Below are 19538 nucleotides of genomic sequence, written 5' to 3' on the forward strand. Positions count from 1 at the left end.
CAACGGGTTAAAGTTACACTTTCCCATCCCAAAGTTACTCCAACGATAAAAGAGGGTTAGAGACTGACTACGTAAAATTCCAACGTAATGGTGCATTTTCGAAAACGCTGAAATCTGGATTTTCCAATCAAAACATTGCATTTATTGGTCAGAGATCGATAGTCGGTGAAAATGAAAAATTATTTTTAGACACAACCCTCCATACTTTTGTTAGTTTACCTGTAATACAGTTATTAGCTCCATCACAGAGACAAGACAGGGTCCAATTATTACATTTGAGGGTTCAATTTAAGACTTGTAGACAAAACTAAAGACCTTTACAATGCCTTATTTTGGGTTAACCTTTTTTTAAGTTTTAAGAACTTGGGGGAACCCTGTGCTATTTTCAAAAAATAGCATGTACAGTATTGATAATAAATTAGTCCCTACTTTTTGACTAATTCAATGCTCAAATTAGGCTATATGGCATATTGAACTATAAATGTTATTTATATGTATAGACAGTTCGGTTAGTTTTCTTTACAGGCACTTATGGGAATTGTACTGTCCCAAGGGGGCGGTGGTGGGGGTCGGGGGTTGACAGGGGGATAAATACATCAAAAACGATGTGTGTATGGATAGGTCTGATGCCGTTGAACATTTTTAGTGGTTGGGAGCCAAAATATATTCATATATGGCAGAGTTCTCACACTTTAAACTTTACCTCCAAATAATGCCACCAGGGTTATACTGGTAGCCCCTCGAGGCAATACAAAAAGTAGCTCTCAGTTTTCAAAAAGGTTGGTAAACCCCTGAAATAGACAAATAAATAATGTTATAAAGATCACACCAGATGGCGCTTGAGAATCAGTCGCCATCTTTGCCTCGGGCCTTAAGTCCCGAGCATCCGGAACATCCGGGCATTTTCCTGTCTCCGGTGCCGTGTTCCAAACGCGGCAGCACCAAAACTCCGCCGTCCGTTTCGTTCCTGGACAACGGACGAGCATCCTCGGCCGCCATGATGTTCTTCACCAGGCACAAGATGGCCGCATCAATGTTGGTGTTGTCCTGATAAAAAAGGACACTGAAACAAAGTTTCCAACGTTCCAGTATGCTTTCTGTTTTGTATCCGCTAGACCACAGGTGTCAAACAGGCGGCCCGCGGGCCAGATCAGGCCCGCTAAGGGATTGAATCTGGCCCGCGAGACAACACTTAGAGAAGCGCAAGAGAAAAACAAGCTGCAGGTTGAAATATGTAAACTTGATGTTGCCAAAGAAAGGTGCCTCGTACAAAGAGACTGTATTTATTTCTCTCTGTCTCTCTCTCTCTCTCTCTCTTCCACCCCTTTTCTCCCGCTCTCTGTCTCTGTCTCTTTCACTCTGTGTGTCTCTTTTTCCCTTCCTTTGTTGCTCTTTGTTTTTTTCTCTCTCTGTGTTTTTTTTAACTTATTTTGCTCTAACTGCCTTTTTTCCTTTTCTCTCTGTTCTCTTTCTCTCTTCCTACCCTTTAAGCTTTCTTTCTCTTTTCTCTCCTTCTGTCTTTCCATTTCTCTTTGGATTTCTTTCTTCCTCTTCCTTTCTTTTTCCCCTCTCTCACAACTTTTTATCCCTTTTGTTTCTCACGCTCTCTCCCTCTCTCTCTCTCTCTCTATTTGTCCTGCCCTCTGTCCTTTTCCTTCCCTCTTTCTCTTATATCTTTATCTCTCTTTTTCTTTCTCTTTAATCTTGTAGTCCGGCCCGCGACAGAATGTTTGTTCTATCGTGTGGCCCCCGAGTTAAAATGAGTTTGACACCCCTGCGCTAGACCCATGGTCGGCAACCCGCGGTTAAGAGCTGCACGCGGTTATTTTATGCTGCGTAGTGGCTCCCAGTCACTTCCCAAAATTTTACAAATTGAAAAAAAATGAAGGAGGGAAATATATCTTTCTTTTAATATGGTTTCTCTAGCACAGGGGGCGGGAACCTTTTTGACTCCATGTTCCATAAAAGCAAAATATATTAATTTTATTTTGGGAAAGAGCCACAACATATGTTATGAGACAAATTTACTAAATTGCTAAACCTGCACCCCAGACAAAAGCTTAATCTTCAGCACATTTATTTTTGATGATTTAATAAAAATTATGAAAAGAGAATAATGCCAGAACCCGTGTCCGAAAATCAACAAACATACCACTTTAAACTTTCTTTCTTGCAATTAGTCAAGATCGGTTAAACTCATTTTGACCCTTTTTTTTTCATACATATTGGTTTCAAAACCAGATGCAAGCAGTTATTTTGTAAAAACGTCACAGCGTTCTGCAAACGGAGCCTGATGTGCTTACCTTTGGCACAGACGGCGCGGGGCGAGAGATGGGAGGGAGTGCTTGCACTTTTTGCATGGCTCCACACATTCCTCCTACTCACCCAATCAAATAACTTTAAGTTCTCTTTCCGGTGTTTTGGCACATTTACAGTTTGTTCTGTGGATTCATCATAAGGTATCTGAACACTGAACACAGATTATTTAGTGAGCTTTTATAAAAAGGATTCTTTAGCGTTGTACAGCCAAAACGAGATTTTTTTTTTTTTTTTTTTTTTTTTTGTGACACCTTGACTGTAAATTGTAGTGAAAAACGTGCCCTATATATTTTGCGAAATACTGCATAGCATTCAGCTTTGGTTTGGCTTTGCGTGTATCTGGACAGGATTAAAGTCTCAAGTTTTGAATGAGATAGAGAAAATTTGCATGCAATCAAATTTGTCTCTGAGCCACAGGTACTCATAGAAAGAGCCATAGGTTCCCGGTCCCTGCTCTAGAAAGACAAACATGACACAAATTTAAGTTTTCCGATGCTGTAAAAAAAGTGTAGAATAAGTTTTACATTTAAACTGTGGTGGTACTACATAACTAAAGTATAAGACGAGAGGGAAATCAGCTCCTTTGCTTGCTTTTCTCTCTGCAGGAACTCAAGCTCGGCGACTTTTAAAGTGGCGGCGTCATAATTTAAACGCTGCACCCCTCATACAAATTTAGTGTTTTAAGCATTTGATATTTAGTTTTGTGGTATACTGCAGTAGAATTTTTTAGTATTTTATAATATTTCTGTAGTACAGTATATTGTTTTAGAATTTCTGCAGCAGTATTGCTGTAGTACTATTTCTGTAGTGTTTTTTATTATGAAAAGACTGTACTAGTATTTTATAGCATTTCTTTTGTAATGTTTTTGTATTATTTACGTGATAGGATTATTTTAGTATTCCGTTTAGTATTAATGTAGTATCTCTTCAATATTTCTGTAATATAATTTTTGTAGTATTTTCGTATTTGTTTTAATGTAATATGTTTGTAGTAGTTTTGTAGTAGTACTGTAAATGTATTTCTCTAGTAATATTTTGTAGTATTTCTGCAATAGCTTTTTTGTCATTTCAGTAGTAGTATTTCTGTATTATAGTATTACTGTACTAGTGTTTTTGTAGTATTTTCATAGTTATTTTTCTTTTCAGAATAAAAGAAGAAGAATACATTAGGTACATGTTTTTAAACTAAAGTGGGTGTTAAACTACAGCCCATGCTTTTTCGTCCAGCCCATAGTCACGTCATTCTCCACAAGATGCGCTGCATCCAACTTAGTCATTTTGATAGTAGGCTACTTTAACTTTTACTTAAGTGAAACTTTTGGTTACGCTACCCACATCTGGATAACGCATATATCGTCACGCTTTTAATGTAATTCGCTTTTTGGGGACAGATTAATATTTTTGCGAAAATCATGTTCCCATAGAAAGCTGCTTTATCTGCTCAAGTGCCCGAGTCGGTCAACATATCAGATTTCATATAACAAACAATAGTTCAATATGGTGCCAAGATTATTTTCAGAGTTATAATTTCACAGTAGAGAAGTTATTTGTAAAAAAACGTTTATAAACTCAAAGCCCCATTGTGTAAAATTTGACCACTAGATGCCACTGTATTTTCCAATGCGAACGCAAACCAGTGCCAAATACAGCACGATGTTAGACAAACAAGGCGGTGATTTCTAGGTAGGGATTTCACAATGTTGAAGACATACAAATTTCTCGACCTATGTTTTTTTTTTAAAATAAAAATTAACATTGATATAATAGTTCATAGGGCAGCACGGCGGCGCAGTGGTTAGCGTGTGTGCGGCACAGTTCTGAGGTCATGAGATCGAACCTTCCTGTGTGGAGTTTGCATGTTCTCCCCGTGCTTGCGTGGGTTTCCTGCGGGAACTCCGGTTTCCTCCCACATTCCAAAAACATGCATGTCAGGTAAATTGTCCCTAGGTGTGAAGGAGCAAATGAGTTGTTTGTGTCTGTGTGCTCTGCGACTGGCTGGAGACCAGTTCGGGGTGTCCCCTCCCCACTGCCCGATGATAGCTGGGATGGGATCCAGCACCCCCGCGACCCTACTGAGGATAAAAGGTGCAGATAATGATAATAGTTCATGTATGTTTGCCCATTATTTAAATCAAATGTTTTGGGTGTATTTCTGGGTACTACTAGAAGGCACTAAATATTACACACTAAGTACTTTCTTTTTTTTTTGTTTGGAATGTTCTTTTCACACCACCGTTTTGTTGTCCACATTATGGCAACAGAATATCATTGGATATACCGTATTCTCTGCACTATAAGCCACACCAGTTTATGAAAAATGCTGTGCACAAACCATCGCGGTCAAAGCTAAAAAAAAACTTGAGCAGTTTTGTAAAGAAGAATAGGTAAATATTTCTGTTTCAAGATGTGCAATACCTTTGCAAGGCACTGTAAATAAATAAAGGTTTTCTTTAGGTTTACTATGGCGGGACCTTTTTGGAACGCAACTCCTGTGAACAACGAGGGATTACTGTATTAGTTTTACCTTGGCTGAAGTTTCAAACCAGTCCACAAATCCATATTCCCTGGAGAACTTCTCCAGTTTGGGAAGTTTCGGGCACAAACCGAGTCGGCGCTCGTCACACTTGTTGGCCAACAGGACGGTCGGGACCGGCCTCCCGTTGCTCAGGGCAACCTGAAAACAACAAGATTAAAAAAAAATGTCCGCCACTTTTCTTTCTTCTTGCTTCACCTTGGAGTCCAGGTCTCCTTTCCACTTGAGGACAGCCTGGAAGGTGGAGAGCCGTGTCATATCGAAGACGACTAGCGCACCGACGGCCTCTTTGTAGTAAACGCGGGTCATGTTGCCGTATCTCTCCTGACCTTTGTGGGGGAGAAGGTCAAATGATGGTGCCATTAGGGTCAGAAAAAGGCTCTTTGTAAATGGTCACTTCTGACGTAGCAATGTGAACTCCAGATGGATTGCAATAACATTGGTACCTCTACTTACGAATTTAATTTGTTCTGCGAGTAGCTTTTGTAACCTGAGGCATTTGTAAGTCGAGACGACTTTTGAATGTAAATGCACTAATCTGTTCCAAGCCCCGCAAAAGTATGAAATTTCTTTGAATAAATCATAAAAGAGCATTAGAACATGAAACAAATACATGTTAAAATTAGATAACCGCACAATAAGCATCAAACAGGAGGCACATAATGAAAAAATAAACGAAGAATAAAGGAAATAATAATAATAAAAAAAATCATTCACCTTTTAACTGGCATCTTTGTTCACTGGTATTCCTATAGTTCGCGAGACAGATATGACTCATTTCATGAGTACATATGGCTCGAAGATAAAATGCTGCGTGTGCAAATTCCCCCTATGGTGCTCCAATTGTGATGAACTCAAAGTCAAATTTTGTGCGTGGATGGACAAGCAAGCCATTCAATCTCATAAATAAAGAGCACAGTTTTAACTATCATTTACATTCAAGGTGTTATACCAACAGACCCTGTTTTGGCCGTACAACCCTTTATATAGAAACTCATTCAAAAATGTATGTTCACTGTTAAGGCGCTTTATGATAAAAACCCACAGAACAAACTGTAAACACCCAAAAAGGCCAGCCTATCAGACAGAGCAGTTCAATTGAGTGAGCGGTATTGGTAGGTGGAGTTATGTATACACAGCACGCTCCCCTCTCTCTCACACGCGCCCACTGCATTGAAGAGATATACATCAATAAACTTTTTGTTTTCATTTTTTTCTAATATTTTTACAAAAAGAACTCTGCTTTCACCATGTTTTGAAACCATTATTTGTGGAAAAAAATGAAAGTCAAAATGAGCCTCACTTATCTTAACTACCTGTGGAAGGGAGACAAGTTTAGTTTGTTGATATGGGACACAGCCCATGGCATTATTCTTATTTCATGAATGTTTTTCAAATCATTTAACATCACAAAGTTTAATAAAATGTGCTGAGGGATAAGCTTTTGTCTGGAGAGTGGGTTTGGTGGTTTTGCTGTATTTTGTCTTAAAATATATAGTATGGCTCCCTCTTAAAAAAAAAAAAATCATATATTGCCATTATGACTCTTTGGCTCAAAAAAAATGTCTTTGTTTCCAAATTATGAAATGAAATGAAAATGAAATGATCTGCATTTATATAGCGCTTTTCAAGTCAATGACTTCCCAAAGCGCTTTACAATGTGCTTCAGATTTCCCAATAGCGGCCTTGCAGCCATGTAAGACGCTAACCTGCTTATTGGGGGTATTAGGGGTTCAGTGTCTTACCCAAGGACACTTCAACATGTAACACGGACGAGCCGGGATTCAACTGGGATCCCATGATCCCAAAACGAGCGCTCTACCTCCTGAGCTACTGCCGCCCCAAATTACAACTTTCTAGCAAACTTTAAAAGGACTGTGAGTAATATTTGACCCCCTAAATATCGCTGTATTGTGTGGTCCACATGTGTCAAACTTAAGGCCTGTGGGCCAAGTGTAGTCCACCACAACATTTTATGTAGACCATGAGACAATGCTAAGAAGCACAAGAGAAATATTAGTCAAAAACAGTCTGTGGTTTTAAACATTTCCAATGGATGTTGCTGAAGGCACTTGCGTAACACCCCCTGGAGCTGTATTTGCTAACATCTTTAAATCAACCAAAAAAAATTGAGGTGCGCGATGGGCAGTGCACCAAAATATATCATCGATTTTGTCCAATCACAAGTCGGGTTAAGAAAAATTAAGATTAGCCAAGATTTGCAAATGACCAACTGCAATGTCACATTAAAAATTTCTGCCCTTTGATATGGATCAAAATGAGTAGGAGAAGAGAGATTGGAAATAAATATTTAAATGTATATGGTAGAAGTGACGTGTTGTCCAAAAATATTTGATTTCAACCTAATTGATTTACAGGTGCTAACAATATGTTATCAACCTGATGTAGTATGCTTGAGCTTTTAAATTTTATTTAGTACAGTACATTGAGTTTTGTTTCGGAAAAAAAATTGTCACTCTCCTGCGTATGTGTTAATGCACATTTAATTAATATTAACATCTGTGCTAGTTGATTGAGATTGACAGCTGCGGACAAAGTCTGCTAACAAGTGTTTTCATCACCGCACAACGCGTTCCTTTTTCATACTAGACATTCCTCCACTGATCCTGCAATGATTGTGATCTTACTCCATAGGGACAGTAGGAATCACATTCATCTGTTCATGTGCGTCACTTATTAGATGACGAGGGATTTGGCGAACGACGGAAGTCATACTTATTCCGGCTGTTTACCTGTGCTTCATTGAATTTCTTCACTTTCTTCACATTCAGAGCACTTGGCAGAAATCACATCACATTATCACCACATTGCCACATGTCCTCATGATGCTTTATTTTGATTAAACAGTCAGATTCCCATGATCCTCACCACTTCTAGGGCCCGTTGCACATCAGTAGTCGCCGCCGACACCCTAGCGACCATCCGCCTCGTGAAAAGTATGAGCCACATTGTATTGTAACCCAGTGTTTGTAATAAAGAAAAAAAGGAGCGTCTTCAATACAGAATTGAAAGTAAACATTATTTTTATGAAATCTATATCTTGTCTGTTTCTTTGAAGGTCACAAAAACCTTTATTCGTACCTTTCTGCCACTAAAGATTTTATAAGCAATTCCTAAAGCCCATGTACTTGTTACTGCTCTGTGTTGTATCTAAATACAGATATTTGTATTTGATTCTGCCCCACTAATAGGAACAGTGCTGACCCAGGGATATAATAGGTCTGCTCATAAAAAGCACCTTTTGTTGTCCTTGTGTGAATGCGTGGACGAGCATAGGCGAGCTAATGTCGTCCGCATGATGCTAATCTAGCGGCCGCCTCGGTGCAAACATGAAACCCTTGTTCCCAAAAATAAAAATTTTAACCAGATTAAACCTGTAAAATGCACTATCGTGGCTGGACGTGCACCACAAAACCTTTGTTTTCGTTTTCCTGCGTCAAAATTCTTGCCTCCATGATAGTAAACAGTGAAAACCTTCTGTATTGTATTTCTTCTCAATTTTCTGTACTTTAAACCCACACACACCACATAACCTTGAGTGTACCTGACAGGCAATTTTGATGCAATTAACAGAGAAATACTGCATTTTGGAAAGAATAAAAGTCCAGTTTTTGAGTCAAATCTATTGATTTGTCCAAATCCAGCAAATAAAAACAATTGGAAATGTTCTTATATTTTGCCACATACTGTGCCTTTCTGGCTGATCCTGTATCTAAAATACATTGAATTGCCACATTGCATCATAAAAAAATGGTACAAATAAATATCCTTTCTTAATTTTGCACTTGACTGTGTTGATGTGGGAACCTGCAAAAATTGGGAAAAAAATATGTTCCAACTTTTGGAGCTTTACATTGCAAAACATACACTTTAAATGAGAAAAAAAAATCAATCAATCAATATACCCAGGCTATACCCCTCCTGGTGGGAAACGGCTAAAGTCAAAAACACACTCACAATGACCAAACATTTATTCCATTTTGTTTTTCCCAACCTGACACCGAATACTAAGCCCACAGCACAACAAGGGGTGAGTTGATGTGTCTTGCTACCAGTAATCAGCTGAAAGGCCCGAAAGCATACACTGGTTTACCCCCTCGACATCATATGGGTCGATATCAATCATTCTCAACTATCCCTGCCACTCACATTCACAAAACATTCAATCTATTTGGCTTTTCACCAAACATGAAGCCCAAATCACAACAAAGGGTTGTTGCTGTACCATGCGAGCCTGCATCAGCAGAGAGCCTCGAAAGCATACACTGGTTCACCAACTCGATATCAGTCATTCTTAACTATTCTTTGTCATTCACATCTATCCCTAGCACACACCCTTGGATCCATTAAATTAACCGACCTCACATCCAGAGCATGTTTCCAAGCATATTTGGGTCTTTCTCTCATTCTATTTCCCACCACTTCTGCACTACATACTCTTTTAGTCCTTTATCCGTTCTTTCCAACCACCTCTGAGCATTTTCATCATCCATCTCAGTGAACTCCCTCACCACACCAGTTCTTCTCCTTACTTCCTCATTCTTTAACCTACGCAAAAATCTAATTTCAAAAACATTTAACCCATCACGCTCATTTGCTCTTAAACCCCACAACTCTGAGCCATACATCAGGGAGGGTACCAAAAGTTAAATTGAAAAAAAAAAATCAAAATATAGAGTTTGATATATTAAAGATCAATCCTAAAATGAGTAAAGTTATCTGCCAATAGAACAATGGTGTTTTTAAATGGACTGTATTCTTTGACCCCTACATTAACTAAAAAAAGAGTGCTAAAAGGAACAAAGAAGAAAACAAAACTACAGAGACACAAAGTGACCAAAAAGCACTCTTTTCCTTCTAATTGATTTTCCCCGGCCTTTGACAAGGTTTTTTGCTTTTTGGGGTACCCATAGCAGCAAGATGAGTGACTATTATGTCAGCTCCTTTTAGGTGAGGTTCATGTTATGTAAAATAAATGCAAATTTCTCAACCCACAAGTATTTTGAAAAAGCCTTGTTTATGTAATAGTTTGTAGAAGTTTTGCTTATTATTTAAATCTCCCTTTTTTTGAATATAAGTTCTTTTTAGGAGGCTATAAACATAACCGTCACTTAAATTTCCAACACATTTTCTACTCAAGTTTTCGGGGTGCAAATAGCAGTTTTGATCTACTTGGATCAGTGGTGAGCACAGAGGTAGTGCTGGACCTGCTGCCCCTCTGCCCTCTTTCAATAGATAGATAGATACTTTATTCATCCTCGCAGGGAAATTCACATTTCCAGCAGTGTCCCTGCACTGAGAACAATACAATAATAAAGCAAAAAGAATACAATATACAAATACCCAATGTGAAGTGTTAATACCCACTGTAGCGTGTTATATAGAGTACCGAGATACACAGAATACACATTGCAATAAAATTCGGTAATATGCAATGTAGGGGGCGTGGTTTAATGTGGGCCTTTACTCTGCCGGGTGGAGTTAAAGAGCCTCATGGTATGAAGAAGAAAATATCTCTTCAGTCTGTTCGTGGTACAAGACAGTGACAGCAGTCTGTCGCTGAAGCTGCTTTTCTGTCTGGATATATTGCTGTGTAGTGGATGTGATGAATTGTACATGATTGACTGCAGCTTTTTCAGTGCCCATCTCTCAGCTACTGTTGTCAGGCTGTCCAGCTCTTTGCCCACAACAGAGCTCGCTTTCCTCGCCAGAGACGAGAGGCATCCTTCTTCATGACGCTGCCTCCCCAACACGCTGCCGCATAGAAGAGGGTGCTTGCCACAACTGTCTCATAGAATATTTTCAGGAGCTTTTTGCAGATGTTGAAGGAGACCAGCCTTCTGAGGAAGTAAAGTCGGCTTTGACCTTTCCTACATAGAGCTTCTGTGTTGGCAGTCCAGTCCAGTTTGTTGTCCAGCTGCACAACCAGGTATTTTTAGGTCTGGACAAATTCTACACATTCTCCTTTGATGGTTACAGGAACCGGGTGAGTTCTAGTTCTCCCGAAGTCCACCACCATCTCCCTTGTCCATTGGACAAAGTCCTGAATCAATTTCCTGTACTCCTCCTCCTGCCCACTTTTGATACATAGTACCCTTTTGAAAAATTGGCCAAAGGAAATATAAAGGCAACCACATGAACTTTTTAAGAATGAAAATATTTTTGGGTATATTTTGTTTGTTTACATCAGGGGTCGAAATGTATGGCTTGTGAGCCAGATATGGCTCTTTTCATGAGTATATCTGGCTTGGATAACAAATTCGTGCCACAGTTATCTCCTCTGTGTCTTTCTAAATGTAGTGTTTGCAAGGCAGAAAAAACACATTATATGTTTAGGTCTAAATGTATAGGGCAAAGTTTCAACTACAGTTTACAGTCACGCTGTTACACCAACAGACCCTGTTTTGGCTGCAGTTCTGGAAGGAATCCTTTATATGGAAGCCCATTAAACACTAAGTTCACTGTTGAAAATAGTGAAAAGCCACAGACCAAACTGTAAACACCCAAAAATGCCAACCAAGTACCCCAAGTAATTTGATTGGGTAAACTGTATGGATGGGAGGTATACCTACGCACAAAGCACAGTCACCTCTCTCTCGCACGCGCCTACTGTGCTGACCGGAAACACATCTATACAATTTTTGTTTGCAGTAATTTGTGACATTTTCACAAAAGAACCTTGCTTGCACATAGTTTTGAAACCATTAGTGATGATAAACATGACGGTCAAAATGCTCATGAACAAAGTTTAAGTGGTATATTTGTCGATACGGGACACAGGGTCTGGAATTATTATTAGTTCATAAATTCTATTGACTTATCAAAAATTAAACAGTGAAAAAGAATGTGCTGAAGAACAAGATTTTGCCTGGAGAGCTGTTTTTGAGAGTTTTGTTGAATTTTGTCTTAAAACCCCAATGTGTAATATTTGACCACGAGATGGCACTGTGTTGTCTGGTACGAGCGAGGGCCAGTGATACAAAACACAACATGGCGGTGAAATGTCCGACAAATTTGGGGCGGACATAAGAAGGGATTCCACGATGTAGAAGAAATACAAATTTCTCAACCTATGATTTTTTTATAAAAAGATTGATATGATAGTTTATGTCTTTTTGCCTTGCATTCAAATGAATGTTTTATTAGTGGATGGAAGTTTTTTGTACCACTAGGAGGCACTAAATATTACACACTGTCCCTTTTGAAATATATGGTGTGGCTCTAAAAAGAAAAAAAATCTAAATATTTAGCTTGGAGTCTAAAAGGTTTTTGACCCCCCGGTTACATCAAAGACAACAATTGACACTTCATAAGAAAATGTGTCCTTCTTCCTTGGCCTGGAGAGGGAGTGGCAAAACCAAAGTGTACTTGCCCAAGACACACCACAGGAAACAACCTTAGTGGTTTAGGGATCCACCCACCCACCACCCTTGACCCCATAAATCTCTGTGCTTGCCACTGACCTTGATCTGTTTGAACATTATCTTTCATAGACAAAGAAAGTGCAACACACCAGCGATATCCCACAGCTGCAGGCGCACCACTGTGGCATGGTCCCACTGAAGCACTTTGAGAGCAAAGTCCACGCCAATGGTGGCTCGGTAATGCTGCGAGAAGACCTGGTGCACGTAACGCTTGATGATGGAGGTCTTGCCGACCCCCAGGTCACCAATGACCAGCACCTTCAGGAGACGCTGCTGCGGCTGCATGGCCCGGGCTTCCAATCCAAGCCAACGTCTCCAATGATGTCACAGGTCCCTAGAAGAGCTCATGTCCACCTGAAGGACGCCAAAATGTTACCCGGGGAAGCGAAAACATCAGTAACGTGACTTTTTCATATGTACATATACAACACAATATATGTACTTAGTCCTTTCCAGGATTTTAGATTCCGAGCTTTGAGTGTCTGACATGTTAAAACAGTAATTTTTCCTTCCACTTAGTGATTTAGGATCATTCAGCATTGTTTAGGAACGTCACTTCCCATTTGTGAACAGTTTTTGTTTCTTTCTTTATAGTAACTATGGGGAATAGTTTCTCACCTGAACTTTTTTTACAGAAAAACTGCAAATATCCATGCTGGTGCTGGGAGGATGGCCACACACATTGCTCACGCACCAATTACGCTATGGCAGTGCTTCTCAATTATTTTCTGAAGTAGGAACTAAATTGACTGAAGCATTTCAAGGCAGTGGATTAATTCTGACGCTGCGTTGTTCACATTTTTGTTTTGTCTTACTTTTTTTTTTTGCGTTATTAGCATATTTAAGCCTATCCTGTCCTTTATTAAGGGAACGTTTTTAAAATGGTGTAACTTTTGAGGGTGCTTGGGTTGAACTTGGGTGTTCTTGAGCACCCGCTTGCCTTTTTTACACCCCAGCATAGAATGGAACATGAAACATAACGGTTAAATGATGTGGTAAACACATTTTAAAGTGTAACTTTAACTTTGAGTAGTTATTACTGCAGGAGTTCCCAAAGTCCAGCCTGGGGGCCAGTTACAACCATTGTTCGAATTGTTACTGGCCCTCGGTCATTAAATTAATATGTAGCCATTGACATGGCGACTCAAATAAAAAAAAAAAAGATAGAGACTGTGGAACACCGCTTCAAGTACTGTATAAGGGAAAATTGGATTGTTTCCTCACCGAAATCAAAATTAACAGTCTGCCGAATTTGCCAAGAGACTGGCTGCTTTCAATGAATATAATATCAAAAGGCACTGCCAGACATAACATGGTGACTACCTAAAGCAAACTGGAAATAAAAGCTGTGAAAAGGTGAAGCAACTAGAAGCTGTTTTGACGGCACAGAAGCACCTTTTCACGAAATCCAGCGAGTCAAATGATAAAGATACAAGAGCGAGCTACGAGGTTGCAATGCTGAACTCCAAGCACTGCAAACCTTTCACAGATGTTGACTGTTCAAAAAACACCATTCTGAATAGTCTGCCCTCACACATTTCTGAAAAGGTTGAACACTCCTGTAGTAATGCATAGGCCTCCTACTTTTTTTACACTACGGCAAAGAATAGAACAGAACATGCAGTGCAGTGCTTAAATGATGTGGTAAACATTTAATAATGTAATTCAAATTGTTTTGACAGTAGTTATTTCTGCATTGGATCCCTACTCTTTGCCTTTCACCTTTTTTTATACAATGGCATTGGGTAGGGTAGGACAGAATAGGCTTCATTGTCATTTATAACAGCTTAGTAAATGTTGTTTAGAGCAAGATTAGACATGACAATCCAGGATAAACAAGAAAAACAGCTAATGAAGACATAAGATAAAAATTAAGTAAAAAAATATCAGGATAAAAAATACAAAATGTACACATGGTAGTGCTTGAAGACTGGCCTAGTTTTAAGTGCAATTTTCTTTCATAATGATAATAATTAAATGAATAGATAGTGTGCCGGAACAATACTGCTTTTAAAAGTAGTGCAGTAACATTTAACAACAACACAAAATCCCAAATAAGTCAATGAAATAGAAATAACCAATTCTTCCATACAATGCCTACGTTTCAATGAGACTGGCCAGACAAGAAGAATGTCAACTGTAGTTGTCACGGGTTTGACAATTGACATATATGAAGCAGGAAGCTAGGCAAGGTCCTCGAAAGCAGACAGCATTTATTAACATAATCATCAACAAAGTAGAAAACAAAAAGTAAAATTTAAAAAGCAATATAACTGTCACAGAAAACAAAAACAAACCTTAGAAATCAGGAAGGACTGGAAAAGGTGATGGTGGAAAATTAAAATCACCCAACCCTGAGTGCTGTCCAAAATGTCCTTATGAAGGATGTGGCTACTTAGGGACATGTGTGGAGTGATTGGAGACACCTGTCCCAATTACTATCCGATTAGACGCCCTCTGGTGGACGGAGGCGCGTCATACACTAACACTTTCTTCAGTTCAAGTTTTAGGCTGAGTCCCATTCTTCGCACTTTCACTCGCTATGTGCCCTAGTCACTCGGTTTGCGCGTTCACGTGAAAATGGGGTGTGTCCCGATACTCTCAAGTCCGAGGCAGAAGTGACCTCAAACCATCTCGTAACCACTTCAAGACCGAGGGGGCTCCCTACCTCACTTGGCGGCGAAGTGACTACCCAGAAGTCTTTGCGAATTCTCAATATCAACAAACATGCCCGGAAAGGAACCGCACAAATGTAAGTAGTTTTCCACAACCACGCATGTATTTGCAACAAAATGTATTGAGATATCTTAGTTAGACGTAAATGCAATAGAAAATCGTATTTTCGCGTTAAAACATGAACATTGCAAAATCGCTACTTTACGAAGTGCAAAAATCTACCAAGGGAGCTGCCAAAAAATAATCTTCACGCTACAAACTCTAAAGTAGGATAACTGTGCAGAAAATCACGGTTCAGCCCATCCCTGTTTGTATCTTAAACGAGTCGTGCTTTTACATTATTATCTACATGGCCAGTCGCTAAAGGAGCATAGTCAGAATAACGTTCTGGACATACGCGCTTGTTTACTGCACACAATTTCGGGTGTCGTGTTTTATTTACAATATGATTATTTCATGTGAGATCAGAATGCATTAGTTTTCATCATGCATTATGAGTAATGTTTCCGAATTTCACGTGGAAATACAGTTGAAACAAATTACTATCACACAGTCCACTGCCTTCTCTGTAAACACATATTAAGTAAACTAATTACCTTCTCAAAATGTTGTCCAAATGTGGAGTCAATTCTAAAGCATATGTGATGCTGGCCAATAGAAGGCTCTTACAGCCATAAGAATAACATGTCAATTTTGTGTATCTATTCACTATCAAATAATTATCCAGAACACATCCTATAATTTCTCACATCAACTTGTTGAGCATCCTATACACAGTTGTTTTTGTGCAATACACAAGCATTAAGTAATTCTTGTTTTTTCCACCCAACCTAAAGGCCAATGTAGAACGTCCCGTGGAAGAGCTGGCCACCATCACAGCTACCACGCCATCCACACCGACGGGCACGTCGTTGGCATCTTCTAATCCGGCACCAAACCCCAAATCACCCAGAAAAAAAAGGAAGCACGATACACTCCTTGACTTTTTGAAAGCGGAGTCTGCCGGAGTGAGGAAAATGCTCGAGGAAACTGTGGCCAAAACTGAGCGGTTCCCGTCCTTTTTGGGAAGCTCGTGGACAAATTTCCAGAACAGTGACATCCCTGCAATGTTTCCCTTTGTTTTATAAAAGGAAAATATTTTATTTTATTAAGAACTCAATGAAGTTCCAGTTTGTGTTTTCCAGCTTTATGGAAGTATTGGTATATTTTTGTTACAATTTGTGACATATTATTTATTTACTATTATGTATTTCGGCCCAATGTGATTTTGTTTTTCTGAAAGTAAACTATTATTTAAACTGGAGTGATTTGTAGTTGTTTTCTGTCCAACAGTCACATAGTTCACACACAGTATCTCACATCATTACGAAATAAACCACCAAGGTGTTACTCAAAATAAAGATGTTTATTGAATAGTAATGCAGAAAAGCACGGAATGCAAATGTGGGTCTGACTTCCAAAGCCTAAAACATGGCTTTTGGGCAATTTATTCCATATTAACTGTGGACAATTCTGTGTATTGTGGACCTGGGAACCCTGAAGACCCGTGACACCACACGGTAGGACAGACCGTGGGCCAGCCAGTATAGGCCCTCCAGCCATGGCCCTGTTCCCTCTTTAGCAGCTCCTGCAGGGCCCACATGACCTTCTTGCTCAACCTTAAGTCCTGAATGAGTTTTGACTTCACATCGAACCATAAGCACAGGATGGGAACATTCCTGTCCAACCTGTCCACGCTTATGGGACAGCCACTCTGGAACACAATAGATAACAAACAATTTAGACATAAATGTGGGCATAGATGATGTAAGCATCATGAAAAAATGTTGAAATGAGCTTTTTTATATCCAATGACAACTCTTTTGAATTAAATTCCTTATGAACTAAGGTTTTTGGGTCGTACAGGGAAGTTTGGTGACGATATTATGTCAGCTTAAGGGTCAGGTGGACTGTTCTTGTTTGTTTACTTTTCATCATGTCACACACTAAAGACCCCTACTATATGTCATAAAATGGCATTAAGATACTAATAAGTAGATTGCCATTTATGTCTACACAAACATAAGGTATTATGTGAACGTGCATTGTATGCTAACTTTTACTGTATTTGACCGAACGGGTCATTTTTTTTAATGAGTGTACGTACCTTGTAAAGATGAATCAGCACTACATAGCGCCGAAGCTGTCTTCAGTATAGCACATTTCTCCTCCGTTGATTGGAGACACGGAAAAGATGATGAGCTTTCAGGCAATCGGTAATAACACAGCTGTAGCGGGCATTTTTAACGTTGCACGAACTCTCCAACTGACACACCACAGGTTGAGACTCGAGTTGTTTACATGTGACGTAGACCAATACGTCACTGAGGTCTACAGCCAATTAATATTACCGCCATCTCCTGGACAGGGGTGGAACCTTGCAAGTCTTGTCCAAACCATCTCCACTTTGCACTCCACCGGCGGAGGGCACTCCTCTATCGAGGGACCTCACTGGAGGGTCCTCAGGGCCGAGTGAGAGAAATGGGATTGGGCCTTAATCTCTAAAAAGAAGTGCGTTCTGTTTCTTGTTTTAAACACAAAACAAACGTTTTTTTGGGCTGCTCCGAATTGCTGTTATTTTTTAAAAGGAATTTCAAGTGGATACAACAATTAAGAAGTTGTTGGCAGAAGAAATTTATCTCGTAAGTCAAAGTGTTATTATGTTGTTGTCGAGGTATGTCTTACTTTTATGTTGAGTCTATTTGCAAATGTTCTGAGAAGAAGCCCCAGCAGTAGGTTCGTCTTGCTCGTAGTGAAAATAAGACAAAATGGAGATGTAATTTTATTATCTATTTAGCCTGCGGTTTGTGTAATGTGTGCGCGTCCTCTTCCACGGCCGCACCCCTTATCTGTCACGGCCAATGGCAGCAATCGGAAGTTCACTAGCTGGTAGAACTACTATTCCCAGTAGCATGTCGTTTCCGGGTTGACGCAGACGGTTATTCCTTTAGTGTATTTTATTTTGTATTTAAAAACTGTAAATTAGTTTTGAATTCCTACTTAATTATAATAACAAATATTTTTCTGTTATGTTGTGTAACATATCCTGGGTATTTTTGTTGGGACGAGTTTGACTTCCGCGTTGTGCCTGGCAGCGGTCCTTTACGGTAGGAGTGTTGGGAATTCCGGCTTTTTCTCAAGAAACGGCTTTTTCGGCTCAGCTCACTAAACGAGCTGGCTCCTTCGGCTCCCAAACGACTCGTTTGATTGTTTTGGTTGCTTCAATCCATATAGTACCAATCATTATGTAATGTCAAACACAAATTGACTTAAAAGGGGGGGATCATTAAATGAAAAAACAAACACAAAAAAAATACAAAATTGAAAAAAAAAAAGAAACACAAGGAGAAAATAAAAAAAGCAAGAAATGGGGAAAAGGGGAAAGAGAGTAAGGGGGATTAAAAAAAGAGTTTACGGGAAAAAAAATAAAAGATAGGAGAAAAACAAGGAGGCAAAAGCAAGAAAAAATGCATAGACCGCTAGGAAAATTTGAAACAGAAGAAGAAAAGTACAAGAAAAAGACAAAAAGCAGAAGAAAAGCCACGAAAAAGTAAAGATCTAGGAAACACTAAATAAAAGAAGAAAGCTAAAAAGTAAAATGTGATCAAAAGGCAAAAAAAAGTCATGAAAACCAGTAGAAAGCTAGGGGGAGAAACAAAAGAAGAAAAAACTGAGTCCACAACACATAATCCCTAAAACAAATGCACATTGACCAATCACAAGATACGAAAAAGGCGTCTCGAAGGGAACCGGCTCTTGATTGGTGGTCAGCCGGCTCCCGACCTCTACTTCCAAGAGCCTTCTCATAGCGCCGTTTTGTTCCCGAACGACAAATCACTATACGGTAGTGGTACTGATGCGGGATGAGTCAGGCGTTATGATGCTGCTTTCGCTTCCATTTCACCGCAAGACACTCGCATATTGTGCGTGTTTTTCGTGCGGCCACTAAATCCCATTCAAGGTTTCAGTGACGGTTGCCTCTCCTCTCGTTTGCCTTAGCAGTAGAAGCAGAGAGCAAGAAAAAGACCCAACCCGTAACTTCGGGGCCTGTGCGCCTCTTTCGTCACCTCCAGCGATTCGCAGATGGAGTTTGGGCCGTCTTGCAGGTCTTAAAGCGCAACAGCAGCTCGAGGAAAAAAGTAAGTCCACTTCTTCTGCATTTCAACGAGCTTTTGTGCACTCTTTCGAAGTTGTTCTATTCTGTGCTAAATACTCATTGTAAGCGCAAAAACTAAAGCCAAAAAACGTGTCTGTTTCCTGACAATTGGTACTATTTATATTACTAAGCATGGGCGTAACCAGCCCGTTTTTGGTTGAGTCTATTTGATTCCTATCACCACATTGTAGTATTTCTGCAGTACTGTATTACTGCAGTAGTAATTTTGTTATATTCAGTTTTGTTATATATCTGTAGTTGTGTGTTTGTAGTACATTTTTAGTCTTTCTGTAGTATTTCTGTAGTTTTATTTTTGGACGTTTTTGTAATATTTTTGCTGTTGTATTTTTGTGGTATTTCCATAGTAGAA

At 39.4% G+C, this 19538-nt stretch overlaps 2 protein-coding genes across 3 annotated transcripts in view; one reads left to right on the top strand and one right to left on the bottom strand.

Moving 5' to 3' along the window:
- The window catches only part of LOC148357227 (ras-related protein Rab-39B), a 52656-nt gene that overhangs the window by 8818 nt on the left and 24300 nt on the right, over positions 1 to 19538 (top strand). Inside the window, exons 3-5 of one of the 2 annotated variants that reach the window (XM_088347655.1) lie at positions 12367 to 12474; positions 12538 to 12693; positions 19012 to 19151. The gene's annotated coding sequence lies outside the window, so the exon portion shown is untranslated. Of the gene's footprint in view, positions 1 to 12366; positions 12475 to 12537; positions 12694 to 18067; positions 18120 to 19011; positions 19152 to 19538 lie in introns of those variants that run through there. The other variant, XM_088347656.1, reaches the window with a different exon arrangement.
- Positions 641 to 17841, bottom strand: LOC148357228 (ras-related protein Rab-38). Its single transcript, XM_088347654.1, has 5 exons — positions 17698 to 17841; positions 12387 to 12651; positions 5051 to 5181; positions 4844 to 4993; positions 641 to 1047 (listed from the first exon to the last, which is right to left on the bottom strand). The coding sequence occupies exons 2-5, from the start codon at positions 12580 to 12582 to the stop codon at positions 847 to 849; spliced, it is 678 nt and encodes a 225-aa protein (XP_088203780.1). The 5' UTR covers positions 12583 to 12651; positions 17698 to 17841; the 3' UTR covers positions 641 to 846.

Source organism: Urocampus carinirostris, chromosome 11 (genome assembly GCF_059441175.1).
Source record: "Urocampus carinirostris isolate Australia breed hairy pipefish chromosome 11, RoL_Ucar_1.0, whole genome shotgun sequence".
Lineage (NCBI taxonomy): Eukaryota > Metazoa > Chordata > Actinopteri > Syngnathiformes > Syngnathidae > Urocampus > Urocampus carinirostris.